We start from the raw sequence: 23,352 nt of genomic DNA, 5'->3' as shown, positions 1-23,352 counted from the left end.
ACTTGAACAGCACTTGTGCCAGTTTTTCTGATTTTACTTTGAGGAAGTTACTTCTAAATTTAAGGTATGTTTTATTTTTAATGTTATTTATGCCATTCCAGACGTTAAAACCATCTATACCTGCTCTAAGTACCAAGCATTATATCCCCAGCTTGCTTTTTTGGGGGAGGGTGAAGTTGCATGTTTGTTAAGGAAAGAATCAGGCCCTAATTTCAATCGCAGGAATCTCTTTGCTTAAACAGAGATGCCTCCATTCTTTCCCTCTTCACTGTCACATTGCTTGGAAAAAACTCACCACATCGTTACTACTGATAGCAAAGGCAAAGCTACATAAAGCAGCTGGCTGGAGCACTGACGACAACRGAGAATAGATCTGTAATTTAATAAAACTTTGCCATGAAGCAGTGTTTGCTTTGCTTGGACTCCAGGAATGAGCATTTGTTAATTTTAGCATACAACATGAACACAGATGGGTCCACGTTTTGCTGAGCTAGCCTAAACCAGGAATAAAAATCTAGTAGCGTACAGCTGTAAACTGGCGCAYGAACAACTCGACCTATTTCGTAATCTTTGGATTCAACTTAAGCTGTGAGTTCATTATAATTCAAATATAAAATGGCTTGGAGAACGAGACAATGGCAGCAGCCTGTGCAATTTTCTACTTTACATACTTATTAGATAGACACAGGCATATTTGCACTGCCTCTGARGATAGCTGGTGTATGCAATTATGTGACAATTTTTGGTATACACACCTCTTTTATTCTCATTTTTAAGGATGAAAACTCTGGTAATAGAAATAGTTGGAAGCAGAARTTATAGTCTATTTGACTACTGAAATACTTGCCAAGTGCAGCCCTACAAGTCAGTTCAAAGGATCCTGCAGGAGAAGCCTACTCAAAGGAACAGTAATGAAAGTGTTAGGGGAGAGAGATGATATTTGTGCTGGCACATCGCAAAGCAAGACCTCTCTCAAGCGCTTCATTTCTAACTCCYTTTGGTCAATCACAAATGAAATCCAGTCAACTGTCAGCTGGAATTGCAAGCAAGCTCTTTATCAAGACTTCTCTATCCATAGCTATGATCAACCTGATCAACCTTGGAGTTCTGTGTCCTTTCCTACATGCAGAGGTATGCTTGAGTTCAGGGAAGGGATGGAGAAAGAAAGGCAGAAAGGAGKGGTACAACAGGCCTGCAAAACATATAGGCCAGACGTGATATACCTTGCTACTGTTTTGATTCACGATTGCCAAATGAAAATATGTCCTTGACAATCSGACAACTGGAGGCCCCTGTCTTCTGAATGGTGAGCCATACGTTCTCCTCAAGGCAGCTGCTTACCTGTTAAGCCCTAGAGAAAGAAGTTGTGGCAGAAAATGAGGTGCAGGAAGAAAATGGAGGTTGGGGACTCACAAGTAACCAAGCATGGCAGGAGACAGATCTGAGAGAGGSGACATTTTTGGAGGGTATTAGCTGCTGCCCAGTGTGTGTTCGTCAAAATCTTGGAAAAATTTCATTTGTACAATTCTAGGATAACATACCCTCAGATGTATTCCACAAGAAGAYGAGAGAATGTGGAAACAGGTGGATGAGCACAGGCATGGACATCTTATAGCACAGTCCTGCAAAAGCAGTATTTACTAGTTTTCCTCCTGTCAAAAAGCTCAGATATGTATCGAGTTTGTCCTGACTGCTAGCATAATTTGCTAAGCTTTAGGTCACATTCATTTCCCAGTGCACATCTATGTATCTGAAAGATTCAGAGACTCCTTTCCCAACAGACACAGTTCAACTAGTAGAGAAAGATGGCAGCAGAACATACAGATGCTCCTGAGTCCTCCAGTGACACCTGTCTGAGGAGGGACTCCCTGTCCTGCAAGGGGGATTCCTCTGACTAACATGAAGTTTCCATTCACCCAACCTCCCAGATCTCTCCACTCCAGCAGAGTAGGTGGGATTTTAGGCTAGAGCCTGCTTTGCCCAGTAGGACTATTTACTACTGATGGTAGTAAATGGGAAAATAAGACACTCTACAATGTCCTTTCGAAAATTACATTTCAGATTCAGATGCACATTTTAATTGAAATGTATTGAATGCCACTGCATTCAGACATATGCCAAGTCTTCCACTAATACACCAAAAACGCTGCTCTTCATCTGGTGGGAGTTACAGGCACTTTGCAGACAGCCTTTGCTATTTCACAAGATCCCACTTCCTTACCCCGTGGAACACGGAGAAATAAGCCCTATTCTGTAAAAGAATTAGGCCTAAATATGGTTCAAMCCCAGGATTCTGCAAGATTCAAACTCAGATTAATTCTAACTCCTACGATCAGAGACAAAACARAGAGAACTATCCACCCACATCCTAAGAGCACAACACTGCTGAGCCCCTACCCACCTTTTAAGGCACTCCAGAACAACATAAAACTACTTCAGTCAAGCTGCTCAGATACCTCAATTTCACAGGAAAGCTTCCTACATGCTTTCATCTGGAGGGGCAACGCTGTTCAAAACTGCTGAAATTGTGTCACTGTTCAGCAAGTTACYGGTGCTGATGTCAAACAGGCAGGAATGCACACAAAATGGAGAAAACATTATGGCTGAGAAACTGGGGCACTCACCTGAGGGCARGAAAACCTCCACTTCGGTCACTGGATGAAATGCAGAGACAGTCCCAKGAGCAGATACAAGAACCCAGGTCTTCCTCTTACCAGTCTGGAAAAACAAAACAAAGCAATACTTTACATGGTGAAAAATCTCCAGCAGAAGGGCCTAGCCAGTAGCTTAGCAATTAGACAATTCCCTCAGCAAGCAGTAAAAGGGGATTCAACCAGAGGAGACACAGATAAATTGACTTTATTTGTCTCTGAAATTAGCAACCACGTGCTGTCTAGAGAAGACAGGCGTCCAACGCAGGTTTCTCGATTCCACACTGAGTGCCAAACATCTGACTCACACCTAAGCCTTCTTTTGGACGTGGCCTCTCCTCCGATCAGGCCCGAGAGAGGGTTTCACACAGCCCCCCTTTCCTCTCCAGAAGAGCTGTCTTCCCTTCAGGCTAAGGGGGGAGCTCATTGGGGTGGTCCATCTCACCCCAATAAGCTCGTTATCGTCAGCCGTACYGGTATTTTCTGCTTAGCTTTTGACATTCTTGTCTGTTGAAACTCCTCCAACCTTGGGGCAGTATCCCATGGATCTTGCTTTAATCCACCCCTACATTTTTCCATAATGAGACTCGCATACCCCCATATATCACATAAAAACACACACACATACAGACAGCTTTTTAAATAATTAGTAATTTTCCCTTAAGGGTAAAAATGTTCTGTAATAGTATTTCTTTTTGTTATGAAATAATGTAAACGATCTCAGTGTGGTAACATTTTGTAATATGGCTGTGTTATGCAATTAAGGCTGTAGGGTTCAGATGGCTTACACGCACCTGGAGATACTGATATATGCTGGAGATCTGGAGCTGTCAAAAAGCCCTTACATGGGTGTACGCATGAATATACACATGTGCATAAACATACACACACAGACCATGACTTCCCATCACCTGCCTACRTCCTTTTCTTAAAAAAAGTACCAGGTACCAGGTACAGTAAGGTCTGACTAGTTTATCTAATTTCTACTCTTTCACATTTCTGTCCAAATGAGGATCTCCTCTAGAACTGTTTAAAAAGGAAAAAAAAAAATCACTTTGTACTTCTTTTTAGGGAGCTAGATCTGAATTCTCCTGCCTTTTTCTTGTGCTAAAACAAGTAAATGCTGTTGACTTCAGCAGGAGTGTGTGTCTTCAGATCAGTGCAACTCAGTATCCTCAACTTTGATTTTGATCCTTTTCCTCRGCTTTTGATTCAGTTTTGCTGAGGAAAACGTAGACACCTGCCAAATGTTCATGTTTGCAAAGCAATTCATACTGCCAGGAACAGAAGAATTTATTTATTTATTTCCTGACTTTTTCCCTTTTTCTCCTTTAGGTCATCATCAGGTTAAGGCAATATGAATGAAATAGTGTCAGCATGAAAAAGAGTTTCTCCCTCCATCTTTCCTTTTGCTTCATTCCAGCAGAGACAGTGGCTGACTTCACGTAACCCCAAAGTTTATCTCAAAAATCACTGCAGACCACGTGGCTGGGCCTGTAGCAGCTGGCCATCAGCTGAGTTGCTGAGTGCCTCAGCTCAAGGGCCACGGTAATCACCATGCCTGTCCTGGCAGCAGCAGTTGCACTTCTTCACGCCTTCCCACAGATTCTTTCATCTCCAGCTTGAGGGATAGCAACACTGTGTAGTAATTCACCACAAGGTTGGTGCGGGAAGGGTGGTAGTCAGCTATTACGGGAAAAAAAACAACAGAAAGATCAATGTTTGGTGCATAAATGTGATTTGACAAGAAGGGGCAGTATCAGGTCTCACTTAGCAGACAACACTGGGATAATGGCCAAAAAAAAAAGAAGTGAAGCTCATGTAAGGCTAGCAGGTAGAGAAGGGTTTTCTCGAAACAAAATTTTATTAGTTCATCACTCTAAAAACTTTAAATTGTTTCAGAAAATTGATTATCTGATTTGCTGATTGTTTTGAAAATGAAGGTAATTCTTTCTCACTCCAGTGTTCATTCTTACTCCAACTCCTGTGTCTGTCCCATCTAGTACTGGGGAACTGTTCAGGGCCAGACCCAGCACAGGTCACACTATGGTTCTACTGTACATACAGATGTGGTTTGCAGTGAGCAGTGCACAGTTATACACCTCAAAGATGAGAGTAAAGTAGCAGTACGTATACCCTATGTGGTAGGATCATTCCTTGAAACRCTCTAAGATCCACTACCATCACCCCGGCACACTTTTTCCATACTGTACTTGAACCACCTACCTGCCCTTGTCGCAAGCACCATGGATGCTCCTGCGGGAAGGATCGTGCACCATGTCACGCACTCAATGACGGTCATCGTGAGGTGGATCACGTATCTGAAGCTGCAAGGCGAAGCACAGAGTTCACGGTCTGAGGCGCATTCCAGGTAAATGTACCCTTAGTGCTCTACAACAGAGGATAAATCCAAGTCTCTTCTCTCACCTTTCCTATACATRACAGCTTGCATGCTCTACAGCTCAGCTCTTCAGTGAATTTGGTTTCCAGCCCAGCTGGTTCTACCTTGCAGTGTAAATGGTGTCAGCTTTACAGGCAATTTATTTAGAAATAGTTTTTCAAACTGAGCATTCCATGTGAAACTTTGGGGCTTTGAAGTCACGTCTGCTTTGGAGCATACACTGAACTCTGAAAGAGTGCCACGCTGTTTGCTTTAAGCATGTAACTCAGGCATGACTTGAAAGACCAAACCCAGGAGCCTAGTTTCCCTCTACGGTCAATGAAGAGGGACTGATGCTGCCAGCAGGCATGAATCAGCAAACCTAAATCTATCTAGGATAACTAAAAGCATCTAATTCCATCTAGTTCCATCTAATTAAAAAATAAAATCTTGATTTGGGGAATTATGGAGCTTGCCAATCTCCAGCCATCAATGAGGATTCTTAATACTGCATAGGATTTGACCCTAAGGAACCATACCCCAGACATACGAATGCTGCCAGATAAAATATTTTGCAAAAATGAAACACTTACCTCAAAGTGATCCAAACATCTGTTTTTGGCTCAGGTCTTGTCATCAGTCATTCCAGGCGACGTCCATGTGCTATAGAGATAGTAAGTACCGTTTTCTTTTACCCAAACCTTACATTTGGTTCTAAWGCTCAGACAAGAATTACCAAAAAAAACTTCTGAACCTACTGTATTGTCTGTTCTTGTTATGTAAATCATCTGTAGCTGCACAGGGAATCCAAAAGACCTCTTCCTTTCTCATCCAGCAACTATGTCAAACCACATTTTTAATCCAAGAAATTATATTAAAGCAAACTTAAGAACCTTATTTGACTAAGATGCATTACAAATGTTTTTTTTTCCCCACATGAATAACTCTCACTCTCATTTTAGCTTTCATAATTACACAAAATGGGGTGTTTTTTAATGTCTGTTCCAGCAGAGCTGAAAATGTTGATTTCAGACTCATTCAGACTTTAAAGTCTAATTCATGCAGTTGCTTCACAACATTAACCGGAGTGCAGGTCTCATCAATTTGATAAAGTGTCTTTATAACAACAGATGGTAATTTGTTGGTACTTAAAGCTTTAAACGGACTCTGTTACAAAACCACTTAAAAAGCTTTCTTAAAACAAAAGAAAAAACACAAGTGTTCAGATACTTTAACCCAAAGAAACTGCTGACAGATTTGTTTTCAGCCCAGTAAAGAGCTGACAACATATTTTTGCTGGATATGGTAACTTGGGTCTATTTTTAGGTTTGTTTTTTTTTTTTTTTTTAAGTACACCAAAATAGCAGTGGGTTTAAAAATCACCATCTGTTTCTAGCAATGAAATAATTCTCAGAAGAATAGATGGCAAGCATAAAACCGTTCCCAACTATTGAATTCTCCACAGCAAGACTGAAAGTCATAATGATGTATTTCTGTAAGTACTGCTTATTTCATAAACGGTACAGCAGGGTCATAACACTCCTGTAAGAGTTCGATATACCTACTTACCAGTTATTAATTCACCAGCATAAACCATTTATATTTCAGTTGAGAAAGGCTGACTATGGCAAATGCTATTGCTATTGTTTTCAAGACTTAAAATAGCCTGAAGCTGTTGACCTTAAGGACACAATGCAGACTCTCTCCCTCTTTTTTTATTTAACCTTGGATTTAGTTAAGGTGGGAAAGAAACACTGTTTTGCACAGACTGCTTTTTTTTTAATATCTATTACAGTTTTCCTGCAGTTACGAAGTGCAAATGTGCGTTACGAAATCTGAGCTGGTTCAAGTCCAGCTAATTTGGATCCTGATAACTAATGAATCAGTGTGTCAATCCAACTCTGTCCAGGACCTGGAGCCTTACCTCTTGGCTGAAGCCTTTCACCACAGTTTCTCAACTCGCAATAGAGTTTACAAATATTAAAGCTGGAACAACTAACCGTATGACATGACAAAACTCGGCCGCACAGATACCCCCTATATTCTACCCATGTATCTTTAGACATAGGAAATGAAGTCAAGTTATTACAATCAGTCACTCTTCACTTTTATAACTTTTGAAATCTTATACAACATCAATCACATTCGAAACAAACTCTTTTCAGTTGTCCCATGTGACAGGACAAGAGGCAATGGACAGAAACTGAAGCACAGGAAGTTCCGCCTGACCGTGAGGGGGAATTTCTTCCCTGTGAGAGTGACGGAGCACTGGACCAGGTTGCCCAGAGAGGTTGTGGAGTCTCCTTCTCTGGAGATCTTCAAGGCCCGCCTGGATGCAATCCTGTCTAATGTGCTCAAGGTGACCCTGCTGAGCAGGGAGGTTGGATTAGATGATCTCCAGAGGTCCCTTCCAACCTTACTGATTCTGTGATTCTATGAAAAAGAAGGATGGTCAAGGGGTTTCTAAGTGACATACATATAAGTCTGCAAGTTCTCTATAGTCCTTTAAGTCTTACAAAGCCTTCTACAAGTCTTCTACAGTCTACAGTGCTCTAGTCCTCTACAAGTCCTTTTTTCTGTAAGTTTCTACAGTGACAGAGCATAAAGACCCAAAACAGKGCCCCTTTCTCACCTCCCTCCAAAAGAAAAACAGGCATACTTTGGCCATTACACTTTCTCTTGGAAGCTATAAACAGCSTATCGACAGGTATACATCACACTCGCTCTCTTGCCTACTGAGGGTAGCACAGCGAATAAGAGGAAGTCAGCATAGTTGTTCAAGGATATGCATAAGGTTGACAAGGGTCAAACACCAGGGAGAAAATGGATTTCATTAATTGTAGCGCTGTTGGGACCATGTTTGTTGGTTCTGTGACTTCAGTAAGGTGATGCACCTTGAGTTTGCAATAATTTCAGTTTAAAACAGTTCAAGGTTCTGAATTACAGAACAGCAGCTAACTTTTTAGTGTCATTTAAAATGCACTGCTTTTCCTCCTTTACCCCTGCCTGGTACTTCATGAAAAGAKAGGTTTTTTTTCAGACATCAAGAATTATGAACATGGAAAAGAAGGTAAACCACAGCAAGATGCTTCAAGAAATAAATGAGATGTCTTATAAACAACCAATTTTACAAAAAAAGGGGAGCTTTGAAAGTAGCAGCACTAAAGAAATGTCTAACAAATTCATCATCATGGATTTAATTAAAATTAAAGCTCACRACAATGACACTCAAGAACATGCTCGTAATTCATATTTATGCTTGGTGGATCATACTTCTTGTGAAAACTACATCTATTTAATTTTCAAAAGACTTACTAGTAACCATCACAGGAACGGTACTTACATTGACTTTCATATTTGGGCAAAAAGAGAGCCAAAAAATTATGGAGAAACATAGGCCTGTCAATCTATCAAGTTCTGCCAAGGATTTCTTCATAGTAAGGTGCAAAAAACCTTCTAGTAGACAATTATGAAATATTTTATCATTGGAAGAAACGGCTTCTTACATTTTCTCAGTTAGCAGTTGGTAACTAGCCCAAAAAAGGAAAACAATAAGAAAGGGAGATTTTGGGCTCAACATGCCCAGTGTTCTCCAGACTTTTTCAAAGGGGTCCTTCTTTGTTCAAGAGTGGCTGCAGGAAAAAAGAGCTGACTGCGAATAGCCAAGATTCCCAGTGACCTCACTGGGAATTACACATTTATTCGGAATGCATTACAGGAATACGATTACAGATTTAAGGCCTGATCCAAATTCCATTATGTAAATGGCATGGGGGAAAAAATTCTGTTGTCTTTAAAGGAAACTGAATTGAGCTCTTAGTCGCCAGTTTATGAGCGACTAGTAAATGTGAAGAATTGCAGGGGAAATGATCAACGAGAGATGGAATTTAAAAAATTTTTGCRTATTGAATACTTAGGCTGTGATTTCCTCAGATTTACCCTCGTAAGACTCTCCATTCTACTAGCTACACAGATTTAAAGTGAAATGCAGATCCAATGAAAAAGCAGGTTGCAGCTGACTTAATGTCATCCTTAACGACTGAATGGGGCATATCACAGATTCTACAGGTGTAATTAGTGTCTCAGGATAGGTGAAAAGAGCTACGTAACCTCCATCTGATCAGTTGGTTACTCCCGGCAACGTATTCCTTTCTTCAAAACAATGCAAGGATATTGCTATTACTAAGGATATTGCTTGTTTGAAACAATGCTTCATACATTCCTCTTTCTTCTAYGGACTGGATGCTTCTATGATTTAAGTCTGATGCTTCTAAAGTTGCCTTTGCTGGTGCAAAGGATCACCTAAACAGGCCCCAGATCTGCAAAATGATCTCATAAGGAGGCCCTTCTACCTCTGCTAAGCCATACATAGGTCAGCCAGGCTCTCATTATACACGTGTCCTAGCCCCCGAATTCGATTCCAAGAGCAGGGCATCAGGGTCCTGCTCTGCCAGATCCTGGATACTCTCAACTTTCACGGGAACCGGAATGAGTTTAAGGCACTCAGCAACCCAGCTTGCACAACAGGACCTTTGTAGCAGCATATCACAGCCATGGGGTTTTTGTTCCTTCTCCCTAGCCCTTGGTACACGTAATGCATTATAAATAATACGAGTTTCAAGAGATGAACAGATCCAGTTTGATCTGTTAATTTTATTTAAAATTAATAAATTCAGGCCATGTATAAACTATCCACAGTCATATCCTGTAAGGGTTTAAACAGTGAAACCACAAGGGAAAATAAACTCACATCTCTTCCCTTTTTATCTTGAAAGTGTCTGAAATGAATTGGTTGCTAAAGAAACCCGATATAATTGTGACAGAGTGTTTTGAAACCCTTAGCGGAGTTCATCTGAAACCTCAGCATAACAAGTGGCCCCTTATCTGCGTACTATTCCAGGAAGAAATGCATGGCATTTCGTCATCACAGCTGAAAGACTAGCTGGCTCTGCACGTAGGCTACGGGAGAATAAGAGCTCTCAGCTATAATGAGGGCACGCTGGTAGCTAATGCTTAGTCAGAGGCTGTTTCCTTTAGCCTTTGCTTATTGCTTGTAGGAGTTGGAATGCAGGAAAAGGCAAAAAGTAAAGGGAACATACTAAAAGTCAATGTTTACCCTCTCTATTTGTTTTCAGTGGTGATTATTTTTTAAGGAATGGAACACACAAAGTAGTATGGTAACTTACCTAAACCAGCCCTCCTGTTACAAAACCTCCACTTAAAATAGCTTTATTTAATGTAACTACTTGTGAGAGTAAGGATGATTTACATGAGCGAGACTCATAAAAAGCAGATGTAGTTTTTTCACTCTGGCACTTAAATGCAAATGAATAAACAGAAGAAGCTTAGTACGGTTATTTCCTTGTGAAAACTGATCTATCTTGTGGGCTGAACTTTCATATAAGCAAACAAACTTTCTCCTAGCAAAGCTAACAAACATAGATAACTAGTAGCAATTGACATTACTTAAAAAACAAGGATGAATCTTCATACGTGGAGGAAGATGGTGAAGAGCATTTATTTTTACAGGTTTTTCCTGTTTTGCACTTCCTGAAGATGATCACATCTGTGATGCTCTGTAATCATGCTTTTCAACGTAAGAATCTGCAAAATTTAAACATGGAATGATCGAGCAATAGAAGAAGAAAATGTTAAATGTGAATATGCAATCATGTTCAGCCCTAAGTAAGCTGCTTCTTTCAGGGCTACATTTGGCTTTGTTATTCTGCTTGCAGGAAAAAAACAAAGCAATTACTGTGATCTTACTTGGCTATAACTGAGCTGCTTTAGGCACACAACTGTATGCACTRCACACACACAGTTGCTGGTCTAAAGAAAGTCTAGATTTAACTTTCTCTGTTTAACTCTCTGGCTGAATATTGAAAAGAGTTGGCACAGATTTTTCTCAGGAAATTCAAACTTGCACAAGCAGAAGAAAAACACTGCGAATGAGATGTTGCTGTGTGCAAAAATTCATCTTGGGTGAAACTTTAACCCCTAAAAATAAATCTTGTTTTCAGTTCTCCCAAATAGGCTTTTCTATTCCACACTGAAGGTTTAAAGCAGTTGTTAATCACGTACTGTACACAGAACTAAGCAGCAAAATGTTCAGTTATTTCTGAAACACGTTATTTTGAGGCTATATTTGAATCTTCCATATTTATGCTATGAGAGTTATGTCACAAAGTTAATCATTCCCAGGATGCTAGCATTCAGGGTAATGAAAAACTTCTTGTGCAAGCAGTCATTAATCAGTGAGTATAACATTGCATAATGCTTTCTGAAGCATGTGTTATGTGATCAGAGTACAAGGCTGCATAATACAGCAAAGTGTTTATGCCATATGCTGACCTTTTCTAAAGCAGAAACGGAGCCATGTGATGTGCTGCTCCTGCCAGCAGTTGCTTATTGCCAATAATTAAGTTTGATGATATGAAGAAACACAAACTTGTATTGCTTTAGAGTTCTAAAAGGAAGAAGCTTTGAAGTTTTTGGCACCGGGAAGCGTAAAGATGGCCAACTTGGCTTGGACACACTACCGTTGTCCATTATAGGCACCACCCATCAAAACTGGAATCAAGTGCCCTGTTCAAGTGGTTACTGGCATTTGTGTAAAGGAAAACATACACATCATTATAGGACTGCTTTATTATCCCAAAGAGCATAAAGGTCAAAGGAACAAAGCAGCCAAAAGCGTGTCTGGTACCTCAAATCTCAGTACATCACAGTAACATTTGATGTTCTTGAGCAATAATGCTAGCAAGCAGCTATTACTTAATCTCCTACTAGTATTACACAAAAGTATACTTGCGAAATACTTCAGATAAATATGCTGTAATTATACAAAATATGAAAGCATGTATAGGGCAAAATGCTTTTGTAACTTTGAACACACATACCTGTGGAGACATGGTTTTAATGAGCTATTTTAGCAATGGAAATAATGCTTTAGAAGCTTCCATGAACAGTCTTAAAACTATGTGCTGCAAGCAGAGTGGACATACAGACATGCATTTTATATATTATCTATGCACGCACCAACCAAATGATCCAAATTCTGCCTCGTACACAGTTACTCTGTGCTTCCTTGTTGGCAGAACGAGGTGGTAGAGCTGGAATAACCAGCTTCATGTGATCACTTTAGCACAAGCAAACATTCTGGTAGTGTAGCTACCAATGCCACTGCTGCTCCTACACCATCTCCTCCCTGACTTGATGGGGTTTCCTTTTACCTTACTAATAGCAGTCTGACTACTTTGGGGAGCTGCTACAGAAAGAGGCAGCCAGATTTGCTCTTTAGTCTTAAAAGGTTTACTAAAAGTAAACTTACTAAAAGTATTAGTACCTGTAAATAGCAATCTAGTTCCACCATTGGTCTGACTACCTGTCAATGGTGGTTAAAGTTGTTTCTGATATCCCTTGCTTACTTTAAAGAAGTATTTCTAATTTTAATCAATACTCCTAAAATGTAAAGCTTTCTAGAAGTGCAATCACAGACACATGCACCTAAAACTTCATCTATGAGAAGCCCAAGTCCAAAATTTAGGTTCTCAAAATTCCTGTTTTGCTGTTGGGATTTTGCTTTTCCCTTGGAAGTCACAGTCTTGATGGTACTAGCCAATGGCATCACGCTATATCTAATGCCTTCTAGCGCTTCCACAGCTCAGGAGTCTGACTCAAGTGGCACCTTCCCACTCRGCAGAGCTCCCCACTATACGAAGGAGAGGCAGAGGATGAGAGGAAAGCAAACACGGGTCTAATCTTTGCTCCTGTACATACTAAGGAAACAGTGTGATACTCATTGGGAAAAGGACTGCAAGACAGGTCTTCCCTCTTCAAACCAAGAGGCTAGTAATCATTCTTGCCATGTCTCATGGCAAAAAGGTGATTTCAAATTAACTTGAAGAGTAAGTAATTTAAGTAAAAAAGTTCTATCAGGAGTGACTGAGATCATCTAGTGATTAGGTCTCTCTGGTAGGAGTGTTAGGTTCAGACCAATTCAGTGAAAGAAGGGAGCTGAAACTGAGTCGCTCTGGTCTTTTGTGAGTACTCCAACTGTTCAGCAATTAGACAAATCAAGGGGCTGCAACATATCCTCTTCACTTTTTCTAAAAAGGGCTGATTTCAGCCTAGCTTTAACAAAAAGGGTAAGAGCCATAAACTCCAAAGTTTACAGCTGTAAATCCAAAACAAAGAGAGGAACTTTCTCAAGCACAAAGTAGAGAAGAAAAATGAGGCCTAAAACATACCCRCGCCTTCATTTACCAACCAGTAACTTAGGCAGAATCCCTCTCATTATGCTGTTCTTTGTGGATCCTGCCTCCTTTCATACATTAAATAGATAAAAGAAGCACTGTATTTAGATATTACGATCTCTACTTAGGATTAAGACATCTAGAACTCAGACACTGCAAAAAGAAAACAATATAAAAGTATCTATGTCCACTTTGTGGAGCTGCTCATAAAAACAGAAATGGTTGTGTTGAAGTGGACTGTGACTTAAACGTGCAACCTGAAAGTACTCGACAAAACATCGCTTCTATCCATCTTTTCCTACATTCACTGCTTCTTAGACACACACTCACTGGCTTTCATCATTACTTTGAAAAGGAGAACAACCAAAACACTACTCAACATGAACTAGGATTTGGGGATGGAATCCTGAGTGGTCACAATCTGGGGATGCTTATATTTAAATAGTTAGCTACAGCCTAATTTTTGAAGACAACAGTCCTGGCAGTATGGACTTATCACATGAACAAAAGACGCAGAGTTAAACTCTCTCTACATAAGCATACAGACATATTATTAACATTCATATGTAATGAAAACACCATCCTCACAACTCTATCCTTACAATTTAAATTTCAAACTTTGTCTTTCTAAGCTGCATGAGACAGACACATTTTTTAAAAAGAACTTATACAACTGGCATCAGACTTTTTTTTAACATGCTAGAAAGAACTGAGCCAAAGATGATATCACAAAGTCCCTTATGCTTAAAGGAAAATGTTAAATCAATTACCAATTGCTGGAATAAAGAAAGAACTATTTTCTGTATAAGTTCCTTAAAAAAAAGTCTTCATGTTCTTCTGAAAGTTGCATTATACTATGAGAAAACTGTAACATATTCTCATTTCTTTAATGTAAATACGTTATAAAAGCTTTATTATCACATGCTTTAGAAATTATAATCAAGCGGAGCAGTCACTAGTCAGACCTTTGAAGACTTTACAAACATACATAAACAGTGTACACCTTAGAGGGTTAACGTACTATTTTGAACTCCAGAATTGCAATAGGATTTAGCTTTGACACAAAACATTCACGCCCTCTATAATAAATTCTTTTAACATACTTCATATTTCTTCCCATATGAATGACTGTCCTTGGAAGAATTATCTATGAGATAAAATTTGAAGATGAAATCTAAGTCTAGACTCAGTAAAGGGGGGGTGGAGACTGATCTTATAATCTATGGCAGTTGTTGATTAATGAGCCGCTCATGATTACTGTAGGCCTGTCCAAACTGCAGAAGCGAGTGATACTATAGACCTGGAAAGAATGCGCTATCTGGCACGCCACACCTTTGCTGAAACTTAGAACTCACTTTGACTTCTGCTACGTTTATTTTGGCCTTGAACTACCTACCATATGTGAATGACGAGACACATAGCGTGGATCTATGGATCTCCTTGCTACCTGAGTGCCATTTCTGCAATAGATTTTCTGCATTACAGAACCTGCACATCCCAAGTTACGCTACTCGTACGAAACATAATGCGGTCTCTATTGGGTTCAAGGATTTTGCTGGTATCAGTTGAAGTGGTCTTGCACAAATTCAAATCTTCCTGGAGTACAACTGTACTCCCACATCCTGGGGAGACTGATCTTGTCCAATAGTCTGAACAATTTTACCTGTATATATCCTTATGCATACACACACACGTGTGTGTATGCACGTGCCAATATATACATATTACAATAGCTAATGAATACATTGTATAAACATAATACATTCTGTACCACTAATAAAACCTTCATTCTACTCTACTCAAAGGTTGGAATTGAGCATGACTTGAATCATGTACTGAATAAAATATGTATCTTAGAAAATCTCTGGTGATAGCCCGATCATTTCTTATCCATTTAAAAAAYTTTTTGGGAACATATTCAAAACTCCCCTAGTTATGTTATAGACTGTTTTCAGAAATGAAAATCCATGCAAGTTTTTAAAAGCGTTCCCTGTACCCTGTCATCTGAGTTGCACACTCAGACAATAAAAAACCCCAACAGAAAAAAAGACATACATAGAAAAAGTAGCCCTTGTGATCCCTCAAAATACACAAAAGGAACTTCATTACCTTTTAGCTGAGCACATCTCTCCTTTTGGTTTATCTGTTTGCAATTATTTTCCTTTTTCACATTTTTTGGAGACAGCTGTCTTTCTAGAAGTGTGCAGAAAAGAACATCTTAAAACAACCACATCATAATAATCACACCTTGCATTCAGTAACTGTATCACCCTCATTAGCCATCGAACCCCTCTGACTTTTCAGTGATGTCACTAGGTGTCATAGTTCGGAGAACAAGGCTAAAATGCCAAAAATAAGCCATGAAAGCACATCCTGTTCAATGTATACCATACAAAATAGCAACAGTTTTCAAAGATTTTCTTGCTATAATTCTTCATTATAGTCCCAGTACACACCTCTTCAGGGATCTGCTTACACGGAAAAGCAATGTAACATAAAACTAAGTGTGATAAATTAACATCTACTACTTTCATTTTGCACCTATGAGGGTTCTTTGGTACTGTGATGTCTCACTATTACTCAACTTCTTACTCTGCTCCCTAAGTCTCCCAAACTCAGTCTCCACTAGCATGATATTCTGCCCTCTTGTATGTTTGAGAAACCACTGATTTTTAGTGCACTCAACAAACTTCGTTATGGTAATATGTATCATTAAGAAACAACTGATAAAGCAGCTGCACACGATATATACTGGTGCCTACTATTTTGAATGCAGCTGCTTAAAAGCAGCTCTGGAAAAGCATAGATATGAACCCTGAAATAGAACGAAGAGCAATTGTCAGTAAATTCACATAAATTTCAACAGTTTGACAAATGGCTCTGCAAATCTCAAAGAAATGTTCCACAGGCCAACATCCTCAAGTGCTAACTATACCATCACACAACCTCAAAATAAATAAAACACCAAACTGCTTAATAGCAGGTGAGATACTCAAATGCAACAAACTGACTTAAGTCATTCAGACAGCTCTGAAAACCTTATCCAGAAATTTAGCAAATTCAGTGAGAACCTACTTCAACAGTATCACTGAGAAAACATCAACATATCTGTAGATCAAAAGCTAAAATGATATGGGTCATATAAATTCACACAGTATTTCTGCATAAAACTAACAATGTCAAGGCAGTAATAAGTTGCACTTGCAGTTAGACTGCTGAGAGGAGATCTGCTCAAGGGAAGATCACCTCCTCAACTTTCGACTCAGTAGTGAAGTGCAGAGGAACCCACTATTCACCTGAGCTCAGTGGAAGCAGGAAGAAAAGCTGCTCATGCCTGGGAACCATGAAATAACCTTCCAGGGAATCAGCCGGGATCAGGGGACACTTACCCATGAGGCACTGTGGAGAAAAGCATGGCTTTACCAGGACCTGGACACGCAGAGCCCGAATGCTTGAAGAAGCATAATTTTCATAAGGAGAAGTTATGCTCTATAAGAGCATTTCTTTTACAAATCCCCCTGTTTTGGAAGCAGAATTTTAATATTGCTGTTAATCATGAACAATGCTTTTACTTAGTTACTTATTTACTTAATAAGCAAGACAGTAAGTGCTTGACGTATCTTTTCCTAAATTATTGCTCCTTCGCAATTGTTTCAATATCATTAAGATTAAAGATTGTCCAATTGGTACACACTTTGTAATAACATTCAAACTGTTGGCTTCAAAGAAAGGACTCAAACTGCCACAATGTGACACTATCTTCTCCTGAGAAAAAGGAATGGAGACAGTACCATGACAGCAAAATTATTTTCTGAGATCAAAACCAGTTAAAGGCAAGAATCTACACAAGATGTTGAACAGCACAGTCTTATGCCATAGTATTTAATGTCATTCAAATTTTTTAGACATTCCCAGGAGTTACTTAATCAGCGCTTGTTAGAAAACCAGAGGCAGCTCAATAACCAGACTGTATATCAAAGTTATGAAACACAAACCAGCCAGCATAGACTTAGTATTTTTTCTCCCATTAACATAATTATTTCCTACTCAGTAGAAATGAAAATGACATGTTAGCATTTCAAAAACAGGAGAAAATGACCCTCTAGGCTTCATATGACTATCAAAACAAGCACCGGTACTTTATTTGCAAATTATCATGCATGAAATGATGGAGTCAGCAAGTTTACCAGTCAACAAAGTGTGTGCTCTACCAGTTATAATCAATTTACGTGTAAAGATAGGTCTAAATATGAATTTAAATGAGTTCTTGTCATTTCATGTTGATCAGCTGCTTTATCACCACAGATACGGACAGTGACCATAGTTAATGCTGCAGAAACAGCAGAGCGTGCACGAGTTTCATTAGCCAACTGCAACTGAATACGAAGGAATTTGTTTCTATATAAAAAAGATAGCCTCTGACTGCTACGCCACGTGTATTTTCCAGTCAGGTTAACAAAAATACTTTCTAAGAGGCTATTTCCAGGTATTTGCTGTACATGCCACTAGCATAGCAAATACACAGGATGAATCACAATAGTTTTCTCGCCTCGTAACGTACTGGATTTCTCTTGTAAAGCACGAAAAGAACCCTGAGGCCTCCACAAAATAAAAAACCTTTCAGTTTTAGCCCTGCTGTACACAAACATGCACTACTAAAACCCACAAAACCAGCATCTGAGAGCTGAAGAGAATTCTAGCTTTCACAGTGTATTAGTCACATCCCTGCACTGAGAAGTCTTTAATGCATCAAAAACTTAAAATTACTGGGGCAAGTGAAACAAAGTTCCTTTACAGCAGACAGCGTTGATCGGATGATAGTTTGCAAGAATGCAAGACAAAGCTGAATTTAACTTACAAGAACGGATAATTAAAGGCTGGTCTCACAGATGTCTTAATGTAATACAATTAAATGAATATAATGGCAATGACTTCATCAAAAGGACATCAGTATGTGCTATTCTCAAAGTTAATTTCATTTTGCTTATAATAGTGTAATTCAGATAAATAAAGCTTAACATTTTCCAAACAATAATCCTTTTCATTTCCCTTAGCTTTATTAATAAGGTACATATTCAGCTGGAATATTCAAATATAATTTTTGCTGATATACAGAATCATTTATAATGCATATTTGGTACATTTTTTTGGTGGGCAGAAGTCACTTTTATTTTGATAAAATGATACAGTAGACTTACACTTAACATCACATATAGGCTTCATCTATACAAGGAATTTACAGAGCTTTTTGTTTGTGGAATGATGTTTCATACATATGAAATTTTAAAAATGCTGCATGAACCCATGACCCTGCCAATACACAGAACAACCTTTAGAAACAGTAATGACCATGAATTGACACACGTATTTATCTGCGCCCAGTGCAAGTATGGACACATTCAAAATGTTTTAACGCCGGTATAATTTGCTTTTACTTTGGTGGTTGTGATATTCCAGGTGCGGATGCAAAGTGCACCTTAGCGGTCCCCCTAGCAGTGCGTTTACCCCACTGCATTTTAAAGGCATCAGCTTCTTCTATTCTCCCTTGTAGCGAGGAGGTCTTTTCTCCTTAAATGCAAGAAGACCTTCAATTCTATCTTTTGTTGGGATAGTCTACAAAGAGCAGAGTAACATTTCATTATTGATAGCAAAAATATTACCACAAAAAATATTTTCATACAAACCCTAGTTCTTGAATGCATCCAACATCCATCATACAGTCTATATAGAAATGTAAATTGCAACATATATTTAGACGTTTGGAAGTGCCAGACCCTTTAAAGGCATAACATAAGCCTGAGAAACACTATGGGAGAACAAGGTATAACTTTCTCTGAGCAGATGACAATGAGAAAATCCCTAGGGCTTGGTATTTTGTCTGTTTTGGTTTTAGATTATTAATCAGACTGCCATATGCCTTAAATGACTATATAATGCTGATATTTCTATTTCCAAGATCAGAAATTTATCTGAATGTCCATGAACACACAAACTCAAAATACTTTATTTGCACATTTTGTTGGCAAAGCAGCTTGTCTTGATTTTCTCACCGTTAGCACACATGCCATTAGTGGCATATAGTAGTGAAGTGTCCTTCACATCATTTCACATTAAACCAAAGCAAAACAAATGTAAGGCACTTCTGGGACTAGATGTAAGGCAATGTATGACTGGCTAGGTATAGGGTTGCCAGTGCTTCATTCCCTTTTTCTGAACAGTCTCGAAAGGGGGAAGTTTTTGCCCTAAATTACATCTCCTTCCTTAAATTTCTTATAAAAACAGAGTAAGCAGAWAAAAGGTCTAAAACCAACATCAAAATATTTGAAGAAATCACAGAGCAATTTCAAGTTGTATTTCTGCACATATTTCACAACAGGCTCCAAAAAACCTTGTTTTCTGGGGTATTTTTTGTATTACCTACCTGAGCGTAACAAGCTTCTTCAATTGCTAAACCTGTTATTAAGTCCACCTGAGGAAAAAGAATAAAATACTTTTAAAAGCATATTTTCCTACACTTAGTATACACTCTATTTCTTGATAGCAAACTTAAATACTGTGCTGCCATTTGCCAAATACCGGAACACTTCTGCAAATTCCTTCTACATTACTTTAACATAGAAATACTTCACTGCCATGTGGTGAAAGTGGTTAGTGATTTCTGTAACAGTTTCCTTGTTCTGTAATACTGTAACACTGTCAAAAGAATGTACGATTTTCACTTCAAATTATCCAGACTAAAAACCATTAACTAGCTACATGTTTGTAATCTTTTCAATTATTACAGGGGAAAAGATGAAGTGCACTGCATGATTATTTAAAAACTGGTTCTGAAACAAACTTCATAACTTCATACAAAAAAACTGATGCCATGCTAACAAGTAAACACAAATTCCAGTTTAAATGTATATAAAAAAGAAAACATGGCCAGTGGTAATCCTGTAGCATCACCCAGACTTGATATTTTTCTTTGTGAGGTGGTCTGAGTAGCTGAAATGGCTAAATTTTCTCCTTACTGCTTCTCTGTCTCTCTTAAGGGTCAGCTGCTGCAGAATACACCAGCTTTCCAAAAGGCCACTGCAAAGACTGTGGCTACAAGCAGWTGGCCAAGGGGAGAGAAGCAGTAGCACAGATGCCCAAGGGAAGCTGTAAAGTATCTGCCATGAATAGGTTGAGCAAGTGTTTGACTTGACTAGTTTTGACACAGGAGATCTTTTCTTGGGGACTCAGGATTAAACTAGACGAGCATTCAGAGTCCTTCCAATCCTATCTTCCTTAGTCCTACAAACCGATGTTCTGGTTCATTACATCTGGTAGTTAGACAATTTAGCTTGCAGCCTTTTGAACCTTGGGTACCACTGAAATAGATCTTGAATTTCATCATTATTTGCTGTTTGAACTTAATGAACATACTCTTCGCACAACAGCATCTGAGTTTGGTCCTCAGGGCAAAAGTCATTGGTGTGTGCTCTGCTGAACTTAATTATATCAATGGTTGCTTACAAGACTTAAAAGACCAGCCTTGAAATGCACACTCGTTGGGTTCAGATTTTGCATGTGACATGATCCCATTTCCCTCATCCCAGACTGAACTGTATGCTGTCCTGGTGCAAGAACTTATGCATGTGTTTAAATATGAATAGTCCTGCTGAGCTCAGCAAGATGATTCACATGCCTAAAGTAAAACACATGTCCAGATGTGTTCAGGGCTGGGTCTTAATGAGCTTTAGAGCTAGGTCAATAGTGTTGAAGGAGTGGCAATTCAACATCTGAAATCAGATTTCTGGTATAATTTTAACACTAGTCTGTATTAAATTATTAAAAAGTAATAACATGCCTTTTGGTCTTTAGCTACCACTTATTAAAAGAACACTGATAGCCTTGACAGACTGCTGTGTATCACTTAGGGGATTTTCTTCTTCCCAGCATTTGAAATACAACTTATTCATAGTGGTTTACATTTACTTTCTAGTATTAATAATCAACAGAGTGCATTACTCCCTGACAGCTACGGGGTTACTAAGCCTTGTTAGGGAAATGTCCAAACAGCTTCAGCTCTAGTCTCAGGAGTCTGAAATCAATAAACACAGGCATTAAAAAAAAAGAAAAGTTAATCTTAAAAAAAAAAAGTTTTGGTCAAATAGATTTTCAAAGATTATGTGGAGGAACTGAAACTCGAGGTGGGGTGGGGGTTCACTGCAGAACACCTGTTGCCATCCTGAATTCTGCTAGCTGTTACGAGAAGCGTAGATCCTTACCTCCATTCCCTGATTGATGGCCAGTTTTGCAACTCTCATTGCTAGTGGTCCCTAAAATGAAATAAAAAGCTAGTTTGCATGTCATCAAATTTTATAAGATTATGCTGTGAAGAATCTGCACATCAATGTCGTTGCACTGGGATCTTCTGGACTTTGCTACCTATTTAATAAAAGTACAGATCAAATATCCTAAATTATATGACTACAGCAGATATTTTCTTCCAAATAGGTATTTTCAATATTGAGAAAAGGTGGAAGAAGCATGTAGTTTTTGAAAAAACCACATCAAAGTAGTAYGTTGGGTTTATGTTTCAAAGATGTCAATCACTTCCACTTACGTCAAGATTCTCAATATCCTTCAAAACAAGGTCTAAAGGATATTAGAGAGCTTCACATGATCAATCTTAGTATGTCTCGATTATCATACAGTGAAGAGACATGAAAACATGGGAAAATGAAATGAACTGACAAAGCTTCAAACCTAAAGTATGAGACTGCAAAGCCCGCATTGGGCAAATTATGTCTTCTGTGAGCAACTGACATAAAAAAAAGAGCAGAGGTAGCTCCACACTCCTCCTCTAACATGTCATACAACAGTTTTGTCATATAGCTGTAACAGGCACCAGCTTCCAAATATACACACACTGCTTTAAGGACATGGCTTTCGCTTTGGGAAAAGGTAAATGCAATCTCTTCAGTTGTGATACAGCACTGTACTTGCATGAGTTGCCAGGACCTCAGAGCTTTCCATGTATTTCAGAATTGTTTCCACTGTGAAGCTGTAAGTCTAAATCAGCATTCTAGAATACAGTGTAAAAATTTTTATTTTTCATTTTATTTTTCATGTTCGTCTTTCTATGAGAGTTTTCAAAACACAAATAATCAGTGCTAAATGTCTGATTTCATCTGTAACGTTTTTCACTCTGAATGGAAAGTTTTTACATTTGTGACTCAAAGTGGTTTCTTTATTATTTTTTTTAATATTGCCTGCTACGAATTTGCCATCTGGGAGTCTTCAGTTGGAAAGCAGGTTTATCAAAAGTTCAAAACCCACATTTCTATTCTGAACAAATAGCTGGTGCTCTACAGCAGTAAGGGAATTTGGAGCAATCAGTTATGACAAAGACTCCTGCAAGGTTCACACTTAAATTTCTTACTAAAATTGCTAAGTCCTCAAGCATGGGATTTCATCAAATCTCCTTTGCTTACATGTTACCTGAGTGGATGATGACAAACCTATGTTTTAGTCACAGTTCAGAGAAGAAAATAAATATTGAAAAATCCAGGAGTGGAAATGTCCACGTGCATCCAGTCCCACTGGGGATGCAGAAAGAATGGCCAGCTCTTTTCCTGCTACCATGGTCCCCAGCTCGGGGCCATGAAAGGCCAGGCAATCAATCCCCCTTGCCAGTGAGGAGCTAATTACGATGGTTCACAACGAGGCGAGCAAAAAGGAAAAGGCAATTGCTAAACTCTGAACATTGGCATATGGCTGTCTGAAAACYGTGCCATTTCAACTCCGGTAGTGAAAGACAGAGACAGCGCGTCATTCGGAATGGCACAAGAGCATGATTCTTTCATCAGACTTGCACACGCAGGCAAAGAAGCAAACAGATGGCCCTCCAGTACTAAATGGGTTTTGCTTTAATTCTGAAATTATACTTGGCTTTATGTTTTCAAAATCGCTGTTACATTGAGGTATGTCCACCATCATATGGACTTGTCTCTCTTCTGAAGCATTCAGCTGTAACAGAGTAACCTGTTGAGATAATTGCTTTACTAAAAAAAAAAAAAAAAAAAAAAAAAAAAAA

At 38.9% G+C, this 23,352-nt stretch overlaps 1 protein-coding gene and 1 long non-coding RNA gene across 9 annotated transcripts in view; both read right to left on the bottom strand.

Annotated features, from left to right (window-relative positions):
* Positions 1–15,785, bottom strand: part of LOC146585295 (uncharacterized) — a 79,438-nt gene extending 63,653 nt beyond the window's left edge. For 5 of the 8 annotated variants that reach the window (XR_014898026.1, XR_014898027.1, XR_014898025.1 and 2 more), the window contains exons 1-5: positions 5,790–5,948; positions 5,625–5,694; positions 4,878–4,978; positions 4,208–4,337; positions 2,625–2,718 (exon numbers count right to left, since the gene is read on the bottom strand). This is a non-coding gene — a long non-coding RNA (uncharacterized LOC146585295). Of the gene's footprint in view, positions 1–2,624; positions 2,719–4,175; positions 4,338–4,877; positions 4,979–5,624; positions 5,742–5,789; positions 5,949–15,395 lie in introns of those variants that run through there. The other 3 variants (XR_014898024.1, XR_014898022.1, XR_014898023.1) reach the window with 3 other exon arrangements.
* A 1,352-nt stretch (positions 15,786–17,137) lies between these two features.
* Positions 17,138–23,352, bottom strand: part of AUH (AU RNA binding methylglutaconyl-CoA hydratase) — a gene marked incomplete at its 5' end in the record, with an annotated part of 107,922 nt that continues 101,707 nt past the window's right edge. Inside the window, 3 exons of the mRNA XM_085323259.1 lie at positions 17,138–18,899; positions 19,708–19,755; positions 21,542–21,592. Of these exons, the coding sequence (XP_085179385.1) occupies positions 18,822–18,899; positions 19,708–19,755; positions 21,542–21,592 (177 nt within the window). The remainder of the gene's footprint in view (positions 18,900–19,707; positions 19,756–21,541; positions 21,593–23,352) is intronic.

Source organism: Rhea americana, unplaced genomic scaffold (assembly GCF_003343005.1).
Source record: "Rhea americana isolate MKP2758 unplaced genomic scaffold, rheAme1 scaffold_83, whole genome shotgun sequence".
Taxonomy (NCBI): Eukaryota; Metazoa; Chordata; class Aves; order Rheiformes; family Rheidae; genus Rhea; species Rhea americana.
The sequence above is the reverse complement of the archived record's forward strand: the minus strand, read 5'-3'. Positions and strand labels throughout refer to the sequence as shown.